General features: G+C 42.7%; 1 protein-coding gene across 1 annotated transcript in view; it reads right to left on the bottom strand.

The window, feature by feature from the left end:
* Positions 1-24,957, bottom strand: part of FAM194C (family with sequence similarity 194 member C) — a 49,279-nt gene that overhangs the window by 10,640 nt on the left and 13,682 nt on the right. Inside the window, exons 10-13 of the mRNA XM_035106520.3 lie at positions 24,488-24,689; positions 20,230-20,551; positions 18,399-18,506; positions 14,394-14,536 (exon numbers count right to left, since the gene is read on the bottom strand). Coding sequence (XP_034962411.1) covers positions 14,394-14,536; positions 18,399-18,506; positions 20,230-20,551; positions 24,488-24,689 — 775 coding nt within the window. The remainder of the gene's footprint in view (positions 1-14,393; positions 14,537-18,398; positions 18,507-20,229; positions 20,552-24,487; positions 24,690-24,957) is intronic.

Raw genomic sequence — 24,957 nt, 5'->3', positions numbered from 1 at the left:
CCTGTACACCACAAAAGGGAAAGCTGGTGTGTTGTGTTCAGCTTGGTGGGTCTCAAGTTCTGCAGGCCTGATTTAATGCTTGCTGCTCTCAGTTGACAAAGTCATTGTCAGGGATATCAAGACATGAGATCAAGTTCATCACCTGACCCAGCCAGAACTACCCCAGTGTCACAAGTAAAGGGAGAAAGATCAGAAGACCTTCCACTCAAAAGGAAATGTTGCATAAATCTCATGAATACAGATGAGTAATCTTAAGAGGTTTCTCATGTTTGGGGGCACAGGAATCCTATAACAATTCAGCAAATGTGAGTCAAGTTGATTCCTCCAATATTGCAATCAGTGCTTCAGACTGGTTTAAGGCACCATTTACAAAGGTAAGAGGTACAAAAAGCTAGCCTACAATGAGATATATGTACCTCTGCAAACATCGCTTATTAACTGCCAAGGTCTCTAGAGAAATGGAAGAGCTTTAGAACATGCAAGCTACGGCTTGCTCACTTAATTATTATTTCTTAATTTGAGAATTCAATCAACACAAGAAGCAGGAAACAGATGCACATACTGTACTGATTAGTTGGTGGTGATGGATGGGGAAACGTCATTGCTATTCCTCCCCCTGGGTGGAGTCAGAAGCTTGTACCTCCCGTTATACATCGCGTTATACATCTCGAGCTTTTCTAGACAGGCCTGCCCAACACTCTGAAACCCCCTGCCCCTAAAATTAGCACTCTGCTACAGTCTGAACCACCATGATAGTGTACATATATCAGCCACTATTGGACTTGGACCTTCCAAGTTCTTAAGCAGTGTACTTCTGTCTATCATTTGCTTGCCAAAAGTAGCTTCTTTCCAAAGTAGGTTTTATCTTAAACAATTGCAAACACAGTAAATAAAGAGTTCACTTGTAATATATTACATCAGTGGTTCAGTGCTCATTTCTTCTCCTTCCAAAATAGATTTTATCTTGAACAATTGCAAACGCAGTAATAAAGAGTCCACTTGTGATATACCAGTGGTTCAGTGCTCAGACGTCATTCCGGTAATCAGACGTTTCATCACTAAAGAGCTTATTCATTGAGCTTTGTAGTAAATAATATACAAGAGAATACAGTATTTAAATGACTTAAAGCAGGGGTATATCTGTCCCCATCTGCATGTTTCCATCGGGAGGAGCATTGAAAGAGGGTGATGTCACTTCCGGTCTGCCGCGTCGGAGAAAGAAGACGCAGGGACTGCGAGCTCCGCAGTCCCTGGCATCGCGGAGGGGGGGGAATTCCGCGGGGCGCGCGGATTCCCCACAAGAACTTCGGGTCGAGCGTCCCGAAGGCTCCGAGACCGGCGGGCTCCGTTTTTGCGATTCCTCTGCTGCCCGGGGACCCAGTAGAGTCCCCGAGAGTCAGCGGAGTAGGAGTCGCGGGAGCCATTTTGGTCAACATCGGAACCTCCACAGAGCGAAGCCCCGAGTCTTCTACCGGGCAGCGGCAGATTCTCCCAAGAATTTAAAAGACATCCGTAAAGTAAGTGAAATCTTCGTGGGGACTTGTTGGACTCTAAATTTAATAATTTTGGAATATCGGAAGAGATTTAAAAATGGGAGTCGATCTCTTCCTAATGGCTGAATAAGAGGCGCATTAAACATGCCAAAGCCGAAAAAGATACTTTGTCTCTAGTACCTGAAAGAAACAAAGACTTTGTATCCCTTTACAAATCCCGGTGCCGCTACCTCCCGAGGATCAGTAAGTGCACAAAGGGAAGATTTCATTTGACAGCTGTCAAAGCTGTCAAAATTGCTAAAAGACAAGGAAATTTGTAAAAATTTGTTCAAAGTTCTATTGGCTGTAAGATTTTATTAAAAGATAAGCATTTGGACCTAAGAGACGATTTTTTGTGGAAAAGTTAAAGACAATGGATGGAATAACCAAGATGGAGGAAAGCGTGTGAGAATGGAAATTTCCAGTGTGCTCTACCTCCTAATCTCCTGCCAGTTTGTGGTTAGAAGGAATGAAAACAATGTATTCATCAAGCTTCCAAGAGTCAGTTCTGAACTATTTAGAGATTTTGAAGGACATTCACAGGACATTGCAACACTCCAGTTTAACATGTTCAGAGACTTTGATTCAAGAGCAGGACATAGAGGACAATGTGAAAAGCCTACCTGAAAGTAAAGAACAAGAATTGGACTTTGCAAAAACTGAGGTGGATTATAAAAAAGGTGACTTGGAGGAAGAACAACAAGGACTTGAAAAGGAAAGTGACAGCTGTCAAGAACAACAAAATGAATTGAAGACTGAAGAAAAGAGGGCTTTTGGAGGGGCTAAAAATTGGGCATGGGTAACCGAGGGAAAGGAAAGGCAGAGGGAGGGGGGGACAGAGGCCTGGATCTGGAAATGGGAAAGAATGGGTGTGGGGTAAAAATGTTTTAGTTAAAAAGTATTTTGGTGATTGATTAACGGTTTCTGAAATCTTGGCTGGATAAAGGACTACTGATTCAAGGGGGGGGAAGGACATCGGGAGGAGAAGGGGGAGCGAATAGATTTTAAACTTTAGTTTTCTGGAGGGAGGTAGAAGAATGGCTTAGGAAACAATTTTTAGATTTGTATTAATATGACTGCGTTCAGATAAGTGTTTGGATGGAGGGCCGCCTTCCCCCTCTCTTTGCTCAGAAGCACCTGGTGGCAGGGGGTGCTCTGGGGAGGAGAGGGGGGGTGGAGGGAAGCCCAGACACAAAAGTGGAACCTTTGAAGTGCTGCGCCTCGCAGGTTCCTCTTGTGGCAGGAGGGGACTTGTGGGGGGGGGGCAGCATGAAGAAGGAGGAGGATTAAGTTAGTATTATAAGGATAAGATTTGGAACTGGATTAGAAAACACGCCATAATTAATTAGAGTAGTCAGGAAAACCAGGAAGAGGAGATCTGAGGAAGTCATAATTACAATGTGATGAATATAAGAATGGGGAATTTTTTTAAATCTTTGTTTGTTTGTTTTTCTCTTTTTTTTTGTTTGTATTTTTTATGGGTACTGTGTTTAAAGGAGCAGCTGTGGGGAAACCTGCCCCCAGAACCCCTCCGTCCTTGTCCTCTCAGTGGCAGGGGGGGGACGAGGGGGAGGGAGGAGGGGGGAGGTCAAACCCAGTCTTATAATGGACCCCTTTGATTCTCAACACCAGCGGGTGCCACAGGTGGCAGAGGTGGACTCGTGGGTGGGGGGTATTTGAAGGGACAGAAAATATACTGTATGCCTTGTTTGTTTTGTTTGTATAATAATCTAATAAAAATTATTTATGAAAGAGGGTGATGTTAAACCTCCTAGGAGGTTTAACAAACTGAGGGACATTATTTATGGGCTGCCTAGAAGCTTCTGGTTGGCCACTGTGGAAAATGGGGTGCTAGTCTAGTTGGACTTTTGGTCCAGGCCTATCGTGGGAAAGTAGTGGGTAGGTTCAGTCTATCTGGGCCCATCCTGAAAGGAAGAGACCATAGCTTTGCAGGCAGAAGGTCCTAGGTTCAGTCCTCAGCATTTCCAGGTAGGCTGGAATAGACTCTCTGGAGCTCTCCAAAGGGTAGTAGGCAGTATGCAGCTAGATGGACCATTGGGCAGCCTCAGTATAAAGCAGCTTCCTATGTTCCCAATCTCTGCCAAAGCTAAACTGGAAGTAGTAATGAACAGAGATTGCCAGATTCAAAAGATGGTGCCTCTCCTGTACAGTGGTACCTTGGTTTACGAACTTAATCCGTTCCGGAAGTCCATTCTTAAACCAAAGCATTCTTAAACCAAGGCGTGCTTTCCCATAGCAGTGGGGGAGTCAGTTTACGAATGGAACACACTCAACAGGAAATAAAACATGTTCTGCTTCCCAGGCAAAGTTCACAAACCAAAACACCTACTTCCGGGTTTGCAGCATTCTTAATTCAAGTTGTTCATAAACTAAGCTGTTCTTAGACCAAGGTAACACTGTATAGCTCATAGCTGTCAACTTTCGGATTTGAAAATAAGGGATCAGCAGCCTCACCCGGGGACAGTCTACAGTATATCCAACAATCCAGGATAGCAGCGGGAAACAGCACTGGAATAAGCGAATTTCCAACAAAAAAAGGGAAACTTGACAGCTGTGGCTTGGAATAAGGGAGTTTCCCGCAAAAAAGGGAGGGTTGACAGCTATGGTATAGCTAAGGAACCTACAATATGCAAATTTTATCCAGAGCCAGCTACTTCCATCACAGAGCAGTAATGATGGCAGAAGGCATGCTGGTTCACATCCTTCCTTGTATGCAATTTTTAAAATGGTATTGCCTGCATTTAAACTGGTTAATCTGTATTTAATCTTCCACTGATTCATGGAATATCTTGAAGCCTCTCCTACCGGTAACTACCTGCACTTTAGGAAAGCTCCTCTCAGACTTTGGTCCTCACCGCTAAAGTCACAGACCCAACAGAATCCACATCTTTTAAAGAGAGAAAGATTACAGCAATGACTCTTGTTTTCTTTTGAACTTGTGCTCCTTTGCTTGCAAGTTGTCTACCAAATAAAGGCAAGGGATTGCATCTTGATCTAAAGGGACACCATTAATTTCTTTTTTCTTATCCCCGCACAAAGTCTAAGAAAGATTCCGTTTACAATTGGGTTAGATAAGAACCAGCAGAAATCCCAGGAGGGTCAGCAAAGTAATTCACTCCTGTGACCCATCCTTCTCTGAAGCCTAGGACATTGGTGTACAAAAGAAAATGCCTATTGCAAAAGGGTAGTTCTACGGATGTTTAGTTTAAGTGAGGTTATGGGTACAGAGGCAAATAATTTATGGCAGTAAAGAGATAGGTCTTTTAATTTTGAGAGAGAAGGTGAAACAGAAATATATTTTGGCAAAGATTCATCTTTATGTTACTCTAAAATGTTAACTTATCTCATCACTTTAACAACAGGGTCAGTCTGCAGACCAGTGATAGAGGGACAAAGAAAGCTATTAGTACCAAAATGAATTGAATATTCCCAGTTAACTCATTTATTTGTATTGTGAGCTGGATCTGTAAGAACGTAGGGATGCTATAGTTCAATGCTTGCCAGGGATTCCACACTTCTAATATGTTTAATTTCATATATGTCACCACCTTTGTTTTACTTTTTTTCTGGCAAAAATTCCACAAAAGCAAACTATTCTATTCTGAACTTAAAAATGGAAAGCGTAATGCTGGTGGTCAACAAAAGAAGTTTCAAGACTCTCTCAAGGCAAATCTTAAAATATATAGTATAAACACCAACAACTGGGAAACACTGGCCTGTGAGTGCTCCAACTGGAGAACAGCCTTTACCAAAGGTGTCATCAAACTCAGGATGAAAGGGAGAAACATGCTAAGATGAAGGCAAGTTTGGCAAACCCTCACTGTGATCAACTCCCGCCCAGAAACCTATGTCCTCACTGTGGAAGGATGTGTGGATCCAGAATTGGCCTCCACTGTCACTTACGCCGACTCACTGTTAAAACCGTGTTTATGTAAGACAATCTTACTTGGCTACAAGTCATCACCAGAGAAGAAGAAGATGACTATCTCTTCCATCTAGCATTACTTGTAAGTTTTCCCTAGCAGTCCTTCTATAGTCAGGAACATTAGTTTTCTGCAAGTACTGGGAAGGAAGTTCCTCCATAGGACAGTATTAGTTGAAAGGTACATTAAAGGGGCAGTGGAAAGAAAGCTTATAAAAATAGGACTGCTAAAACAAATGAGTCAGCTCAGTACACATGAACATTAGCAATTTTCCTAACTGCCTTCTTTTACAGCTCTTACTTTCTCTTTACACTGCTCCTCACCTCAAGGCAGTGTGGCTTTAAAAGAAAATTAATTTTGAAACGGTAAAAGCTATAGGGAAAAATTCTTTATAGCAAACTGGGGTGATGGCTCTAAATAACGAAGTGCTCAGCAGAGCCCATTAGAAGGCCCACCTGCACACAGATCTCTTGCTAAGCCTGAAAGTTGGCTCACAATTCTCTTATATTAGCTCCATCATTTTTCATTCTCAAATATTTTGGGTGGAGAGGTACATTTAAACCATAAACTTGACTGCTTGCTCAAGCCCAGCAGATTACAGCTGTAAGGCAGCTACTAGAAAACAGCTAACAGGGATCATATATATCCAAAGTACATCACTGAATAGAGTGATATAGTTGTATTGGCAGCAGAACAGGCTCATATAAATGTGCATCAACTGGTAGCAATTTAATGAGCGAGGGTCCATTCCCAGTTGAGTTGGGTGAAATCTTTGAGGTCTGAAAAGCTGCACACACGCACATACACGCACACACACACACACACACTGCTTCTCCACCCCAAATCTACCTCTTGAAGCTGCCTTTTGCACTTTTGTTAGATGTATATTCACACAGTGTGTTCTTCCACCCTGAGATATGGTTCTGAAATTGTATTTTGGTATTTCTATAGCTCTCCCTCTTTTTTAAAAAAAGAATAAAATCTGATTTTAGTGCAATTGATTTCCCAAGCCCTTGGGAAAAAGTGAGCTAGAAAATCCAGCTAAGTAAATACCATTGCTTGAAAGGTTTAGTGATAGAGTGATAAAGTGTGGCTAAGAAATGAGTGCCATAATGAAAAGATTAACCCTCTCTGTTTTTTTCAAAGGATATTTGAAAAGCCTAGGACCACAATCCTTTCAATTTGCTTCAGTGGCACAAAGAATGATGGACTGCTGATCCTATACTCGGAACCTCTCCTCTGGACCAGCTGGACCACATATACAGCACTGAAAGGACAGGAATAGTCCAGCTCCATTCCCCACCTACACTAGAGATGCATTCTGACTGCACCATATGTGGGCTGAGACAGGAGCATCAGTGCAACAGCACCAGAGGAAGTCAATATCTGAGGTTGCGGGCTTGAGTCCTAGCACTGGTGCAGGAGGAATAATAAATTGTTCCTTCACAGTGCTGCCAAGATCTTTGTGCAGAATCTCCTGCCAGCAACTCAGAGAACAGGTCTCAAGTGCTGCTCTTTATTTCGAAGGGATGGAGGGGGTTCATGCTGGGGAACTCCACAAAAGCAATATATGTCAAGGGCTGTTTGTAAAAACTTCCAAACAGGCAGCAGCAAAGGTTCAAACGCCTTGGGATCTGGACATGATTTACAGGCCGTTTCCTTGTTTCTTCCATTACTTGATTTAATTCAAAAATCATTTTAACTATTAGCAAAGTTCCAGTATGTGTCACCATGCTCAATTATTCACAGCAATGGACAGAGACGTTGACCAACTGCACAAGCGTGAATGCAATTTAGGAATGGGGACTTGTGGCTCCCCGATAATTTATTACGGCCGATTATGCAGACCAGGAGAAAGGCAGGGGCTTACTTACAATAAATGTGCAATTCACAATCCATCACAAACTGAAAGACACACGGAATACCCAGGTTCCTTAGCCTCCTTTGGATTTAAGGCCTTATTAGCAAGGCAATTTTGTTCTTGTTATGTTCTGCCGTCCGGGATGCTTAAGACAGCCAAATGCATTACACACCTTCCTATTGGACCATGCAGACATACAGCAGGGTGGGCATTAGCAGACCCAGGAGGCACATTCAGCCTCCATTACAACATTTGTTCATAGTCCACAGCTATCAAAGTTAATCTTGAGCAGGTTTCTAACTGTCTCGCTTGCAGAAAACAAAATGTAAGGAAAAAGCAGAGGGGCATCTCATAGGACACTCAAATGCACATTCTCCAAATTGCTACATTTGCAGCGCATTTCTAAAGGGAGTATGTTGCAATGACAGAAGTGGATAAAATTATGCATGGTGTGGAAAAAGTGGTTAGAGAAAGGTTTTTCTCCCTCTCGGGAGCATCCACTGAATATGAATGTTGGAAGATTCAGGAGAAACCTTTTCATCATCAAACTATGGAACGCGCTCCCAAAAGGAAGCAATGATTGCGACCAGCACAGATGGCTTCAGAAGAGGATTAGACAAACATGGCGGATGAGGCTATCTATAGCTTCTGACTCTGGTGGTTATGTTCTACCTCCACTGTTGTGCTCAGGTCCTCTTTGTGGTCTTCACATAGGCATCTGATTGGCCACTATGAGAGGAGGATGCTGGAAAAGATGAGTCACTGGCCTGCTCCTCTTGTGTTCCTATGATACAGCAGATGCTAAGCCTGGTGGCACCAGACAGCATTGCAGGGCAGCTGCCAACAACCTCGCACCACCTCCCTGCCGCTCTCACCACCTTGCTAGCCATGCAACAGATTCTGCTTCCTCCACCCATGGCACTGGTTTTCTTACTAGAGTTTCCTCTCCTTGTCCACTGTGGGTGGGGATGTCCTGCCCTGCTTGCCTTTCCACCAGTAGCAGACATAGGGCAGAGGATGGGACGGCAAGAGGAGCCAGAGCTGTCCACCCTGATGACCCATGCCAACCTGGAGCTGGCCCAGACAAAGACCATGTGCCAATCACAGAGCCAAGGCAATGGTACAGTTTTGTCAAGAAAGTAATTAGTCAGGAGGTAGCTGCCCACTTCCTGCATGTTGTATTCTTACAGGGAATTAACTGTGCACTGTTCACGTAAGTGCAAACAAAACTGTGCCTTCTTTCATTTCCCTTGGACTAGCAAAAACTGCAGAATTAACAGACCTATCAGGGTGCTCTATATAACCCTGTTATTTAACTTGTATATATAACCTGCAATCAAGGTCCAACATATAACACATCGTGCTCCACTTGTCCCACTCCTACTCCTCTGCCCCTCTTCCAGCTGCTGCCACCAATTTACCACTTGCCTGCTCTAGTTAGTGGCTTTTTTTAACATTAGAAGATAGGAATGGGGAGAAATTGTGTTCCAGTTCACATATAAAGGGAAAATCTCCCCAACTTACTGTTCCCCAAACAATATGCAAATCATAATCTACTCTTCTCTGAATTTTGCAATGAAGTTCTCCAGGCAGTAATGTTTATAAAAGATGCATTCACTAGGGTACAAATGTGCATAGAAATGCATATAAGTGAAAATAGCATTAAAAATGCATCATGTTAGAGGAAAATGCCTTGCAAGAATGTGTGGATTAGGATAAATCTGCTCGTGAATTTTCATGAGGGTTTAAAATTGCAAATAGATATGGAAATATGGAGAACTGGATTTAAGGTTGGAAACATGAGAAACAATATTGACAGGCTTGTCTATCCCTACTAGAAGGGAGAGTGCCATGTGTGCAACCCCCATAGCTCTGCATTTAACACACAGCAGTACTATGATGACTGCATGGGTGGCACTCTCTTGTGTTAAAGGGCAGTTTCTGCACTCTCGTTCTTCACTTTGTGGTACAGAGGCCCGGCGCATGAATCATGAGCCAGGTGGAACCCTGAACAGATACAGAAACATTCCCGACTGCAACATTTTGTTGCTGGTCTCACTTGTTTTGCCTGTTTGCCTTTTGATGGAGTGTTTTGTGTGTAACTTCCTCTCACTCCTATGATCTGCCTTGTTTTAACTAGAAATATATTGATTATTCACTATAAACACTTAGTCATCTGAGCAGAGAACAAAATGTGGTATGTGTGCGTGTTTTTTAAAAATGGTGCTCCTTGTAACAAATTCAGCTACCTTCAACTTTTCCTGAAAGCCAGTGCCAGAGATTTGTCTTGCTGACCTTTGAACAACAGACTTTCCTTTCTGCTGCTTTCTAGCATTCCTTTGCTATGTCGAATGCATCCTATTTGACAGGCCATCAGCCTGCTTTCCTGCCCCCAACCCCGGGCAGTTCATGGTGGCAGGCACAAAAAGGAACACAGCTGCTATGTTTTCATATATCTGTGAGTCATTGGTTGGACTCAGATCATTGCCCTGCTTAGGGTAAGCTGTACAATAATAAATAGCATCAACTCAACAATATCTGCAAGTTGCTAACTTGTTGGCCTTACTCTCACTCCTCCTAGTTTCCGGACATCATCATTTGACTGGGTTGGGTTTTGTTTTATTTAAAAAATGCAACTCCTCTCATTGACTGATCACACACCTGCAGTTATTTTTGACTCAACAAAAGTGTTAATTGTCAAAATATGTTTGGCAAGAATTAAAGTTAAGTCATGCTCATCATGTGCTATTGCTCCCGCACTGCCAGTTCTTCCACATTAATGCCTATACGAAAGAGGAAAGTGCAGTTGTCCATAGCCTTCTCCATTTTCACATCTTTGCCCAAATGGCCGCCAGTTCTTCCTTATCCACTGATCTTCCTCTCCACTTGTTAATATTTGTCATCCTCTCTAATTTACACCCAGCTGATTGACTTCCTGGACTCCACTCCATATACATGTCTACTCTCCCTGAAGCTGGTTTCTCATTCTTTTCCCATGGGTGCTGCTTGGGCATGGTCTAAAGGGCCACTCAGTAAAACATGAAACTATTAACCTCAGGGTCATGGGTTCGAGTCCCACATTGGGTGAAAGATTCCTGCATTGCAGGGGTTTGGACTAGGTGATCCTCATAAACCCTTCCAACTATGAGTCTATGAACTCCATCCCTTGTCCAGACATCAGGAGTTCTGAATAAGGCTGCAGAAAGGGCTCATTTCAAGCCAGTAGATGAAATACAGTTACGGCACTTTGCTATGAACAGAGATTAGGTTTTGCTGTACTATTGAGCAAAGTGCAATACAGTAGTAGATACCCTTAGCACTGGCTGTCTTGAGATGGATGAGTTGAGAATTTAGACCTGTAATACAAAGGGGTTTTTTTGGGGGGGGGTGGGGGGACTTGGACTTGGTTACCATTACAGAGTTTCAATAAAAAGAGAGGCTATCACATGTTTTCTCTATATTACTGAAAGTGCCAGTAGAGAGTTCCAGTACAACATTGTATTGATGATGGCTCAGGTGGTCTTCAGATATCAGATCTCTTAAAATAAGGGATGTCTATAACTACCATCTCTTGGAAAATATAGCCAAGACTTGATTGAAGAATGTGTATATGATATATGAATATATGTGGATCATATGTGGATATATGAATGAGTATAGTCTATATGAATATATTAAATATTACTGTCCTTCTAGAGATAGAATTAGATTCATTGGTCAGTGACTGTAAAAATTAACCAAGCAAACAGGACCTTGATGCTGCAGATGTTCATGGAATGCTCATGGAAGAAGTCATGAAGGAAAACATTGCACTGAAAGCACCAAATTCCACTTCCTTTCTTTCAATATTCAGATTATTTTGCAGAGAGAACAGATATTTGCAAACAGGGTGAAAATGCTTCCTACTTCCCCTCTTATCTTTACTTCATTCTTCAGTGTATGTTAGTTAAGATCACAAGCAAGCTCCAGTGACGCATAAAGGGTTTCCTAATCCCTCCAGTTCACACAGAGGCATCTTGTTATCAGCAGAGAATGGATCAGTTCCTAGATTCCACAGCCACAATCCATCAAAACATTAGTCATCATGACTAAACCCCAGTGAAAGTGATGATGAGGTGGACATGACCTAACTTGAGTCCCATTTATTTCAACGGGGCTTAACACTGGGTTGTGCCTGCTTTCTTTAAAGACTCTGAGATGCCTGGCACTGTGTGTATGTGTGCTTCAAAGTACTTCAAAGTAGAGAGAACACAACAGTGGTGCCATAAATTTAGGATGTGAAATATCTCACCCTTAGAATTCCTACACACAAAGACAATGAGTTTCTAGCAAAGTCAGAGTCCACAGCCCTTGGTCTAGGAATCTGACACTGCGCTATAGTTTAAATTCCAACAGCAGCTAGTTTATGGGGTGGAGGGAGGAACAGAATGAAGTCATGCTGCTCCCAGATATCAGTGTCGCTCCAGTAACAAACTCTAGCCTTCTTGAACGTGACTGCGGAGAATACCACAGGAATGAACAGCCATTAGTCACCCCTGGCAAATGGTTTAACAGACTGTAGTGGAGCTGATGCTATATCCATCCATTGAGCACATGCTTTGAATGGACTTTCTTCCTCCAGTCTCCCGAGCTGCTAAAAACAGACTGTAAATCTTGCTCGGCGCTAGAGTTGCTGCTAAAGGCGCCCACATGACATAAAATAATACGCACCAAAGCACAGGACTGGCAGGTAGGGACAGCCTCACATCGCTGATGGATAATCAAGGCTGCGTCACTAGTTTCAGAATAAATTCCAGGGGTGGGGTGGAGAGGCAGTTCAAAATGAATTAAGCACATTTGGGGAACATGTGTCCATTTGATGCATTTGTGTCTTTCGTTCAGTTTCCTCAATTCGGGCTGTCCATAGAGTATAGAACACGCAACTGGAATACAGAGTAGGATGGAGGAGAAGGAAAATAGGCAGCACCACAGAGTCATGTAGAGATGGGCTGGGAATAATGGAAAGCAAACGGAACAAGATGGGGGCAGACAGCTCCCCCTCAAACATCAACAAAAGACTCTCAAGACGGCTGTGGAATCCCCATTCTGCGAACATGCGTTGTTTCTTTTGTGGAAGGGAAATTAGGCGGCTCCAAAGCCACATTACAGATGAAAAGGGGATGAGAAGGCAGAAGGAGTAGAAAGGGAAAGGGGCTATAAGAAAGAATGGATGGAACTTGTGTTGCAATTCAGTCTGTTACATCAGTGTTTCTCAACCAGTGTGCCTCCAGATGTTTTGGGACTACAACTCCCATCATTCCTGACCACTGGTCTTGCTAGCTAGGGATGATGGGAGTTGTAGTCCCAAAACATCTGGAGGCACACTGGTTGAGAAACACTGTGTTACATTGACATTGACCCCTACAGGTTTAAGAGATATGTAAGGAGTATGGATGGGCGAATCACAAATTTATTTTTCTCTCTGCTTATTCTCCAAAGGTCCATCAAGTGGCAAACTAGATGCTTTGCAGTGGCAAACTAGATACCTTCAGGAAGCCCACGAGCAGAACCTGAGCATAGCTGTCAAGTTTTCCCTTTTCTCGCGAGGAAGCCTATTCAGCATAAGGGAATTTTGCTTTTAAAAAGGGAGAACTTGACAACTATGAACCTGAGTGCTACAGAACTACCCCCTCCACCGCCTTATGATTCCCAGCACTAGCATTCAAAGGCATAATACATCCGATAGTGAAGTTATAATGCAGCCATTGGCAGCATTATCTTACACAAATTTGAATTTGTCTAATCCTCTTCTAAAGCCATTCAAGTTGGTGGCCCCTTACTACAGCCCGTGGCAGCACTTTCTCCACACTTAATAATCTTATATTCTTCTACATATACGCCTGTTTTACTTGTTCCATGCTCATGTTCATTGCCCCTTTCTGAACCTTTTCTAGCTTTACAATATCCTTTTGGAGGTGAGGCAACCAGAACTGTACCCAGTATTCCAAGTATGGTCTCACCGCAGATTTGTATAATGGCATTATAACACTGATGACAGTTTTATTTTCATTTCATTTCCAAATGATCCCTGACACAGAACTCACCCTTTTCACAGCCACCACACATTAGGTTGACATCTTCATTGACCTATCCATTTTGACCCCAAGGTCTCTTTCCTGCTTAGGCTCCATTAGTGCACTTGTGAAATAAGGAAATTTTTTGCCCCAATGTGGCACACCTGCATACACTGAACTGAATTTGCCATTTGGGTGAAAAAGAAAATGATGGTGCCCTTTCCTAAGTGATGCAAGTTTATTAACTCAAAAGTTCATTTCTCTCATTCTTAATGGAAACTTCAGCAGGCTAAAAAATGAGTCTCTATTAAAGATTTGGTACAGTAATATGCAGATTTATGTAAACATAATACATTGATTACATGTCAGTTGAATAAGCAACAACAAATTAAGGGTTGTATCCAATTGACTTCCAAGTTGTACTGAAAGTAGACTAATTGAAATTAAGAAACCTAAGTTATTCATGCCCACTAACAAACACAAACTCTGAGAACTAGCTTTGGATACAACTCTAAAAACTTAATCAGTCAACAAGCCTAATGTTAGAAACCTGAAACACAACAAGGAAGAATTTAGCATTCAACCTTTTTTCTTTTTAAAAATTATTCATCTCGTTCATGAGTTGCCAACATGGTACAACATCGTACTCCCATCACCCCGACCATTGGCCAAGTTGGCTGAGACTGATGGGAGTTGTAGTCCAAGACATCCCATCAGATGGATTTTTACAATCAAGTGGTATATAAATTTTATGAAATAAATACATAAATAACATCTGGGTGGTATCCCAGTGGCTACCCCAGCTCTAGTTATATACTTAGCAGCAAGAACAGCTAATAATGGAGTTTATGGGCACATCATTCTTCTTATAACAACTCACCTCTGGTCACAGTGCACCAGTTCATCCAGTTCATGTTGCAAACACAGACCTCTGCATGACACTGCCTCCCCTGTCCCCTGTCCCCATTCCCATCTTCCCCTTCCTTTGGACTTCCTGTTTTACCTAAATTTGAAGCTCTGTGGCAGGAAGTGGCCCATCTTGCAGTCAAGGCAAACTCGGTTGATCTGCTTCAGCAGGTCTTTCTTGCTGAAGCTGTATCCGTTGAAAACACAGCTCCCAAAGACTGGCTTCCCTCCAGCATACATCTGTTGACAAACAGGCAGGAAGGAGGGGAACAAAAATGCTTTGCAATAATATATATAAGTGAGTTGGAAGGCTAGGACCAAATGGTTTCCTTTTCCTGTTATGCACAGGAGGCTTAAATGTTTTCATCCAGACATGAAGGGGCTTTGACAGTTCTCTCTCTCTCTCTCTCTCTCTCTCTCTCTCTCTCCACACACACACACACACACTCTTCCTGCACATCACTTAACACTCCTGATTTTGAATGAAACATCAATTACTTTGGGAAAGCAGAAACAGTATAGGTCTTACAGCCTGACCACAGAAAGGCTTATTGCAAACCCTTTTCGGCTGCTGTGTCCCTCGCAGGCAGTGCCTGCTGACCACACCCCTACTCCCCACAAATCACAAGAGGTTACCAGCTCCTTTTTTGTGTGTGCCAGATATCAAGAAAAGCGACATATTTTCACATTTCTGTAGGTGTGTGTGGTTGCAGCTCAGTTCAGTGGCTCACTCTTGGATATATAGATATATAGAAGATTCAATTGCCAAAAGTCCTGTATTTTAAAACTATTTGGTGTGTGTTTTGGGGGAGCATTATCGCCTAAAAGAACTACAGCAATATTGTTACCACAAGGCAAAGAGCCCACATTTTTGTAAGGGGGGGTTTGTTGTAATTAATTTCAAAATTTATGGTGGGCATGCTTACTACCTAGGGCCAGTTAAAATTTTTGTTTTGTTTTTGTAATAGATTCATATACAGAAATAAATAATATTTCTATTCATTGTACAGCAATACAATATGTAATGTACATATCTGCAGGCAATGTGATACTGGAAAGTCTCAAAGGGCTGACTGGCCAGGAAGGGGTGAAAAGGGTAAGAGAGGAAAGAGACGTGGGTGGGAGAGAAAGGGTGGCAGGCCACAGAAACAGGCACATGAGCCAGGAGAGAAGGCAGAAAGTAGAGTTGCTCAGGAGAAGTAGGTGGGGCCACAGAGAGAACAAGGGGTGTGGGTGGAAGGCTCAAGGAGGGAAGGATATGAGATCAGGGAGGTGGGACAGAGGGGCTCGGAAATGGTAAGGGTCCCTGTAGGAAATGGGTGGCTGGCAACCACATGCTCGCCCTGTATGATTTAGCGTTGCTTCCGTGCAAGGAACAAAGCATTCATTGTGAAGCCAAAGTTCTTTGGCAGCTGTAACTTGCAGCCTCTTCTCTTCCCAGCTCTGCCCATTCAGAGCATCAGCAGTTCCCTCTAGTGGGCTATTGCTTCACTTCAAGTGCCATAGAAGGCACAGTACTGTATTACTAAGTTTTAAAAGTCACCTTTATGTAGGAAGTAATGAAGTTTCAGGTGGTATTCACTTTTTTCCTATTTGAAACAAACACCCAGCTGGACAAATGGGAGTTGTTGCTATCATTGATATTGTTATTTTATCTTTATTTTAGATTTATGCAGAAATTGTTCGGTTTGGTTGTGTACTTTTAGATTAATTTGGTCGTGTGCTTTATTTTTATGATTATTTTGTTATGTTTGTAATTATGTAACTTTTTATATGTTTTAAGCTGCCTTGAGCTTGGTTTTACCTTTTGGGAAGCGGCATACAAATAAAATGATTGATTGATTGATTGATCTACAGTTCCCAGGATTCTTTGGGATAAACCATGACTGCATTAAATGTATATTACAGATGGGGCCTTAGTCTGCATATGTAGTCGGCACCAGAATGATTCATTAACCCCGTGAATGTCACAGTCATAAGATATCGACAAGGCAGTCTCAAATACACCTGCTGGACTTGCCCATTTCTATCTAGAGAAGAAAAATAGTCTCTATGCACTCATTAATTTACCTCTGTATATTATGGCTGACAGTGCATAGATGGTCTATGGCCATGGGTTGCAATTTACAGTTTTTTTCAGGTTTGAAGAACAAATCTTAGAGTGTTCAACAAATCTTTCCAGCTGATAAAAACATCTGCCCCCACCAGCAGTCTTGCTGCACTTAACTGGAGCTTCTGGACCAGGCCCAAGGATAGAGCCACACGGAGTACAGAGCAGTATTCCCAAGATTAGCAATGCATAGACTACAGTGGATGCTACTGATTGGGTTTTTAATTGTATTTCAATTCAGTTTTTAAAATTAATTTGTTATCATTTCATTGCTATATACGGTAGCTTAGTGTTGCGTTTTATTTAATTTTTCGCTTTGCGGCCCACTCAGAGAAGTCATCACGAGACAGCTATATTAATGCAGTAAATAAATAAAATAATCCAAGGGAATGCTCACCAGATGCTGCTGCCTGGCACCCATCCATATTTAGCCAGTTATTATGCAGATTATTTGCACATGTCACATGCAATATTATGGTTGCAATTTTAAACATATTTGCTTGGAAGTAATAGCATTTACTCCCAAGCAGAAACGCAAAGGATCTAGCTCTTTTAAAAGGGTCTTGGTTCTTAAACTTCTGGTGAACTCAGAGCTAACTAAATTAAATTTGGGGTGTAAAGTACAATATACATCTATCAAAAAGTTGAAAAGAGTAGATTAATTATGTCAGTACTAATTATGATCACAATAATATTGTGGAAGACGGGAGAAAGTTACCTTCCTTCCCATTTCTTTTAATTATTTCTTCCCATGTGGATAATCTTGGGTGCCAGCCTTCTGCTGAGATGAATCGAAGTTCTTACCAGTGACCCGTACCCCACCTCTGATTCACTTCCACCTCCATTTTTATGCAGTTAAAATATTATCTCCTGCTATTAGAATCAATGTTGCCTGTACTTCAAAGTGGTATATAATATGATTAACTGCACTGGGACAGAGAAAGGGTGAAGTCAGCCAATAGATTCTTCTGTGCTGAAGGGAATGAATAATATCCTCCAAACCCTTTGAAACTCTGAACTTGACTACCCAGTGTGTTAAGACTTCCATGGTCAGAGGTTTACAAGCATTTAATAGAGCACAGAAAGGCTTTCATTATCTGATTTGGCGCCTCTGTCAATGGGTCTAAATAAAAAGCATCTCTCCTTATGTGCTTAAGGCTCCCACGAAGAGACAATATACTGCAGGAATAACTAGAGTGGGGGCCTGAGTCATTCAACACAGTAGCACATTTTCTGCACAAAACATGAGGTTTGGAGGAGTCAACTGAAGCCCAAGCTCTATTGCTCACTTGTTATATATAGACAGATATTCAAGCAGATCATGACGCTGAGTTCACAGGTCAGATGATGAGATTGATTTAATCTCATCATCTGACCTGTGAACTCAGCGTCATGATCTGCTTTAATATCTGTCTAAATATAACAAGTGGAAAGAGTGCTTTTAAATCTTCTGTTAGAAAAGAAACCAAAGAGAGGAGACAGGTATTTTACAGTGTATTTACCTGTATAGGGATTGTGGATACAGTGCATAATCGTTATGTAACTAGGATTACAACCCTAAACATACTACAGTAGGGAGTTCTGTCTCGTCAGCACTGGAAATAGGGCAGTTCCCCTGCACAGGGCGCTGAGCTAAGGAGCCACATAAGCAGCAGCAGCAGCAGCAGCAGCAGCAGCAGCAGCAGCAGCAGCAGCAGCAATATTTATATGGGTACCTGCTGAAAAGATCAACTGTACCAAAAGGAATTATTGTGAAAAGAAATATTTGGGGGCCCACCTAATTTTGTCCTTGTTCAGGGCACCATATTACCAAAATCCGCCCTGGTCAAGTGGCACCTTAAAGACTAACAAATTTATAATAGCAAAAGCATTAGTGAACTCCTCAAAAGGTTGTGGGGTCTCATTCATTAGGTGTGTGTGTGTGTGTGTGTGTGTGTGTGTGTGTGTGTGTGTGTGTGAATTTTTGCAAGAAGAAAAAGACCAGATACTTACTACCACCATTCCAGGAACAACAGCATGCTTCTGCACCAGCAGAGGAGGATTTTTGTTTAGAGGGCTTTCAAGATCGTATCTCAGGAAACGGAAGGGATCATGCTTGCACTGGGAATGGAACAAGTGATACTCTCAGTGTACTGGAAAGGTCCTTGGGGTTTCTGTTCTAACCAATGTGTAACGTTTCTGAAGCTAGGGGACAGAAACAGTCTAGCACAGGAACTAAATATTGCCAACTCCAGCAGGCAGGCAGATGAAGTGGAGACAGTGAGGGCTCTAGCAGACCTCTCTGTTTTCCACCCATATGAGCAGGGTGTTTTTCGTTCTCTTCTCCCACCCACTGTTTGAAAACCTGACTGAAAGCAGGGAGAGCCTGTAGCAGAGGCTTATTCCAGCTATTGGCCATATAAACTGCTAAGAGACTTTGAGAAGAAAGGCTGAGATTGTAAGCTTCACCGTAGAGCCCACTCGACCCAGGTCTTTCTTCCCCAAGGACTGATTTGCCATACATTGTTCCCTTCATTCCAAAGTCACCAAAGCCAGTTTGAGACTGATATCTACTGCGGACACCTCAACTGTTGCCGTGCCCTGGTAGGCTTAAACTGAGGCAAAGTCCAACAGCAACAGTGCTCCAAGGAGTACCAGGCTTCTGAATCTAGCCTCCATTTTGATTTCTCACAATGCTCTGATGTAGTGTTACTGTGGCACATTGTGGGGAATTAAAATGGCAGCAAGATCCAACCATTGTGTACTGGTCAAACAAACATTTTAAGGCGAGTTCAGGGCAGACATCAGCAATGAGCCCTGCTGAGATGCTGTGGTCCTGGCAACTGCCCATGGGTGACAGATACTGGCACAGGCCCTGAAAATAAATGTGTTGAAAAATGATATCACAGCCTGGAGGGATCATTGTGGGGAGGGGAAATGTTGTGGCTGGAGTTCCTGTGCCTGTAACAAAATATAAAGGCCTCTCACCTCTGTGCCCATTTTTCTTGAGGGATAAGAGAAATTCACAGAGGACAAATACATAACAGTCACATTGCTACGTTGCTATTCTATGTTCAGAGGAAATATATGCCACCAAATACCAAATTCTGAGGACAAATGGCGGGGGATCTGTTTTTCGCCTTCTTGCCCTGCCTGTGGGTCGCAAGATGGCTGCTGTGGGAAGCAGAATAGTAGACCAGATGGGCCTTGGCGGTCTGTTCTAGCAAGGCATGTTCTCATCAGGCAATATGTGTCTGTGTGCACATGGGCTGCCTAAATGACAGGGAGCCTGTCTAATACCTTTAGTGAAAAGAAGCCAAGTAAACAGGGCCTCATATCTAAGGTGTGTATATGCTTCACCAAAATCCAGTTTATTTACCAAAGTAGTCCTATTCTTGTGACAAGGAAAGACTGATTGGGTGTTGTGAATCAAATATGGAAATAAGCAGAAGCTGTTTATTTGTATGACTTTAATCTACAGTGTAATTCTATGGATGTTTTGCAGTTCCATTGTGCCTATTGGGGCTTAGAAAGTGGGCATAGCATTGCAGCTTTATCTATTTTGAGAGGAGTGACCAAGAGCTTCGGGTGCAGAGAACAGAAGGAGTCACCCAACCATTGGAACGTCTCCTTTCGGCTTCCACCCTCACGTTTCAGAGTTTATCTTATTCTCAGCTTCCATACACTCCAGAAACATGCTTTTAAACTTAATTAAAATGAACAGGAAGAAGACTTCTGTGTCAGATATCAAATCCTACGCTCACAAAATACAAACACAGATGCACAACCAACACAACTCTTGTGTGTGTGTGTGGAGCGCACACACGTTTAGCGGCTAGCTTACCTGAATACAAGGTGAGGGACGGCCATGTTGCATTTGTATGTACAGATTTTCAACGGACCACTCAAAGTAAGGGGAGTAAGAATGATTTTGAGGCGACAGCACACAGATCACAATGACCTGATCAGGGTCTCTTGGGGCAGTAATAAACTTTTCAAATTCCAAGTCTGTAATCAGCGGGATCTTCACCACACACCTGCAGCATAAATCATCTCTGTCTTTGGACATAATTTTGTGTAGCACGACCGGACAGTCAGCAAGAGAAATTGCCCAAGGTTCTGGTGGACGAACTGCCTCCTTAGGTGCAGGCACCTCTGCTTTGCCCCTGTGACAAGCATACAATGCGGTTGTGAGAGAAAGAGAGGTAGTTGTGGGAGTGGGGGGCAGAGAAAGCAAAGTAAAGTTGCGACTTGAATGCTAGTCAGAGGTTGGTTGGTTATTTTAAGCATTTTCATACTGCCCTTCAATCGTATTCATGAGGGTGGCATACTAAAAGCACAAAACCATTAAAACATTAATAATAATAATAATAATAATAATAATAATAATAATAATAATAATCTAAAAGACACAGAATTAAAAGAAGTAGCAAAAAACAGCCAGCAGCATTTAAACTGCATCTTCAAAACGTGGGGAAATAAAAAGATATTCCTGCCTGGCACTGAAAGGACAAAGAAGTTGGTACATATGTGTACCAACTCTAGAGTAGTCGCAACGCATCGCCTGTGACAATATGGAAACAGGTGGTCCTCGGGATACTGTCTTGTACTGAGTCAGGCCAACGGTCCACCGAGCTCAGTGGTGTTTACACTGACTGGCAGCAGCTCTCTGGGATTTCATAGAGGGCTTTCTCCCAACCCTACCTGCAGATGCTGAGAACTGAACTTGCAGCCCTTTGCACACAAGGCAGATGCTTTACCATAGAGACATGTCCTTCTCAAGTACAGTCCTGTTATGGTCCATCAAGGGCAAAATGCCAAACATGATAGAAAGCAGGCAACATAGTTGAAGACCTGGTCAGCAACTAGTTAAGGTGATGAAGGAATGAGTGGTGGGCCACAGCTCCAATCAAGTCAGTCATCTTCCAAAGTGCCTTGCCAACAATATCTCTTTCCATAGCCCTTCTCCCAGTGAATGCCTCTTCAATTTTTGGGCTGGCTAAGAAGGGGCAAGGGAGAAGCTGTGTTTGGTTTTGAACTTCCCAAAACAATATGTGAACCAAAAGGCAGCAATCTTTTGGAATCTGCAGTTTTCGGAAATTTGCGGTGTAGTTCTCCAGGCCCCCCCCCCAATGTTTATTAGGGGAAAGCATGAACAAAATTGTGAACACGCAAAACTACATTATATCAGGGAAAACAGCATGCAAGCCCATTAGGATAAATGCACACTAAAATGCTGGTGAATTTTGTGAGGGCTTTTAAAAAATAATAAATAAATAAATCACAAGCTGGGGTACAGGTGTGGTGAACTAAAGACTGGAAAAAGGAGAAACTGAGAGAAACCAAAATGGACAGATTTGTCCAGAGTTGGTAAAACAGGGACTGAGTTTTCTGCAGCTTGATGTTTGTCAGCAGTAAAGAGAAGGTTTTGCTGGGGAAAATGGCATGACACAACAAGATGAACCCATGCTGAGAAAGCACAAGCAGAAGTCTGTATGAGGGGTAATTCTCCCTATAGTTTCCCTCCTGTTTACGTCTTTCGCTGTTTTAGTGCTCCAGGGAACATTTAGCATAGCACTTGTCAATTTAGTGACCTTCTGATGTTTTGCACTAAGGCTCTGTGATGGACAGAGCTTTGGTCAGCCTCCTGAAGACTTCAGAAGCCAATCAATGAAGAGGGAGTGGAGAGTTCAAAATTTGAACCTGACAGTTAAACTGTCAGATTGGGATGGACTATAAAATAGGAATCAGGCCAGGATTAGTTTAGAGCATGGGAAGGGCTGAGTTAGGGCTGAGATAGAGATAAATGATTTTAATAGATATTAAAAGTATGTGATATTGTGTTTTAGTATCAATGTTGTATTTTTATTGTTGTAAACTGCTCTGGGACCTTAGGGTGATGGGCAGGAATAAATTGTAGTAGTAAGAACAACGATGCATGGCTGTCAAGTTTTCCCTTTTCTCAGGAGGAAGCCTATTCAGCATAAGGGAATTTCCCTTTAAAAAAAAGGGAGAACTTAACAGATATGCAACAATGATAATAAACTGTCAGATGGGAATCAGACTGGAATTAAATTAGAGCCTGGAAAGGGGTGAGCTAGGCAGGGCAATCCTGAGGGGAAGGTAAAAAATTTCCCAAAAGGGCCTGGGTGTGTTTTATTGGCCTAGTAGAACAAAATAGCCATCCTAGGAGGAATCAATTTATTCAGAAACAAGTTAAAGTGAGAGTTTTACGTAAAGTTCTTAACTATCTCTGTAAAGAGCTTTTGACTAGAACAAAGGGTTGTGCCTTATCAAAGTAACCATTATTCTATAACCCTCATCGAGTGTTTAAATGAAATTCCAGTTCTGTTTACAAAGTGCCTCCTCGTTACTTTGATCCTCTGGTTGAGGGATAACTGGCCACAGGTTTTCTCTTCACATTAAAAATCCTTGCTGCTGGATATTAGGAAACACTACCACATACAGATAACACCAGACCTCTTAAATTTTCCTGATGACGGGGAGCGTCTAAATTTCAAAGCTCCCAAATCTGGTCACGTTACTGCACTCCCATCTTTATCGAGGGAGGTTGTCACAATGCCACAGGCTCCGTTCAACCCCAGCCAGGTAGGAGTGGGAGTCCAAAACCATCAGGCGGGCACAGGGCCGGATTTAGGTTTGATGAGGCCCTAAGCTACTGGAGGTAATGGGGCCCTTTATATGTCCAGCTGTCCTTTGTCAACAGCAAATTGTCGCTGTTTTTTGTGTTGAATATATGCTATATGGTAATTTATGGACCTAATAGGTATCTAAAGCCACATAACAAGTAGGAGCCCACACAACACAAAACACTGTTGCTGTATGTAGGTTTTATTTTATTTGTTTTTTTAATCTTATACTAGCTGGCCCGGGCACGCGTTGCTGTGTCTGACTCAGGGTCCTTGTTTCCCAGGAAAGGGGGAGGATGTGTCCTTCCCCCCCCTGGGCTATGTGTTTTTTCCACCCCACCCCATTATGTCACATCCCTGTGATTATTCCCATCCTGTAGTGACCCATGAGGTATCCCCTCCCCCCTCCCCCCACCTGGGTCATCCCTGTGACTCCCCCACCCTGGGTCAGCCCATGACCTATTTGGGCCCCCCTCCCCCCTCCCCCACCCACAGTTCCACTTGGGATAGTCTGTAAAGTGGAGCAGAGGCCTACTCTGTAGGATGTAAAGTGGAGCCGAGGCCTAGTCTGTAAAGCAGAGCAGAGGCCTAGTCTGTAGGCTGTAAAGTAGAGCTAGTATGTAAACCCTGTTGGAGCCGTGGTCTCCGGGGCGTGAGGGATTGTGGGAGTATGTTTGCCCTTTGTTTGTTGGATGTCCACTGGAGGGCGCATTTTTTTTACATAAATCCAGGTTTTTACCTATGCTAGGTGTATCATCTGGCCAATTTAGGTGGATGGTTACACTCCCACATGTGACTCTGATGTTGTAGCCAAATTTGACAGCAATTGGGCAAGTGGTTGTGGAGAAATGTGTGGAATAACAAACATGCACCTTCTACATTTATATATATATATAGATTTTGGTAATGTACATCCAGTTTTTTTCCCTTTAAATTTTCTTTAAATTTAGCTTATATGTAAATCCAGTACTGGGAGGGCACCAGGTTGGCAAAGACTGATTTAGCATCCATGTTCATGCAAATGCACCCATTATGGCAGCTTTTTTTCCCCCTACTGCAGGATGCTTGCCAATTTGGGCCTACTTTAGTGCACCTGAGACCAAGCATCTCTGCATCCTGCACCTTCTGTATCCACTTCATGCATCCGATGCAATGTGCCATGGCCTAAAAATCAGAAGCAGCCTGCAGGGCAGTGTTGTCCATCCAGTTTCCCCATGTAGAGGTCTGTGCTGCCAGCTGAGAGGCAGATTGGCACGGTAAGGGTGCAGTGGAGGGAGCATCAGAATGGCTCTACTGCTGCACCCACACCACACCTTGCCCCTCTATCCTGATTACTTATGACTGAAATGCCGGCTTACAAGGATCCTTTCTGCAGCCGGCTAACCCACATGATTAGTCCTGCTTTTATATAGAAACTAAGACACTGTCCCCACAAAAGATAACCCCACTGACCTTGAAGGAGGCCTATATTTCGCCCTGAAAGGCGTATCAAAGGCAAGATTCCGTGTAGGATGTGGCTTGATAATTGATTTCCGTTTAGCGGTCAAAGGTCTGGTATGAACACGATCCCAGGACTGAAGTACTGTGTCCTTTGTCAAAAACTTCACTTTCTTTGAAGGGGCAAAGTCAATTGGATAGTCTACACAACATATCCCTGCCATAGGAACCAGAAGAGAATTGTCAGTTATTTTTGACACAGAGAAGGCAGACCCATTAGAGCTACTGGGGCACAGCTCTCCCAATGAGAATGTCGCACTTTAATAATAATAATAATAATAATAATAATAATAATAATAATACCCTCAATATCTCAAAACCACACTCTTCCCTGTCCCACATACATTTTATGCTTTTATTTGAACTCAAAGGAGCTCTGCAAACATTTCTGTCAATCCACTGTTCTCTGTCCAATCAGATCTCTG

The sequence above is a fragment of the Zootoca vivipara genome, chromosome 2 (genome assembly GCF_965207765.1).
Source record: "Zootoca vivipara chromosome 2, rZooViv2.hap1.1, whole genome shotgun sequence".
Lineage (NCBI taxonomy): Eukaryota > Metazoa > Chordata > Lepidosauria > Squamata > Lacertidae > Zootoca > Zootoca vivipara.
This window is presented reverse-complemented; position numbering and strand designations above follow the sequence as displayed.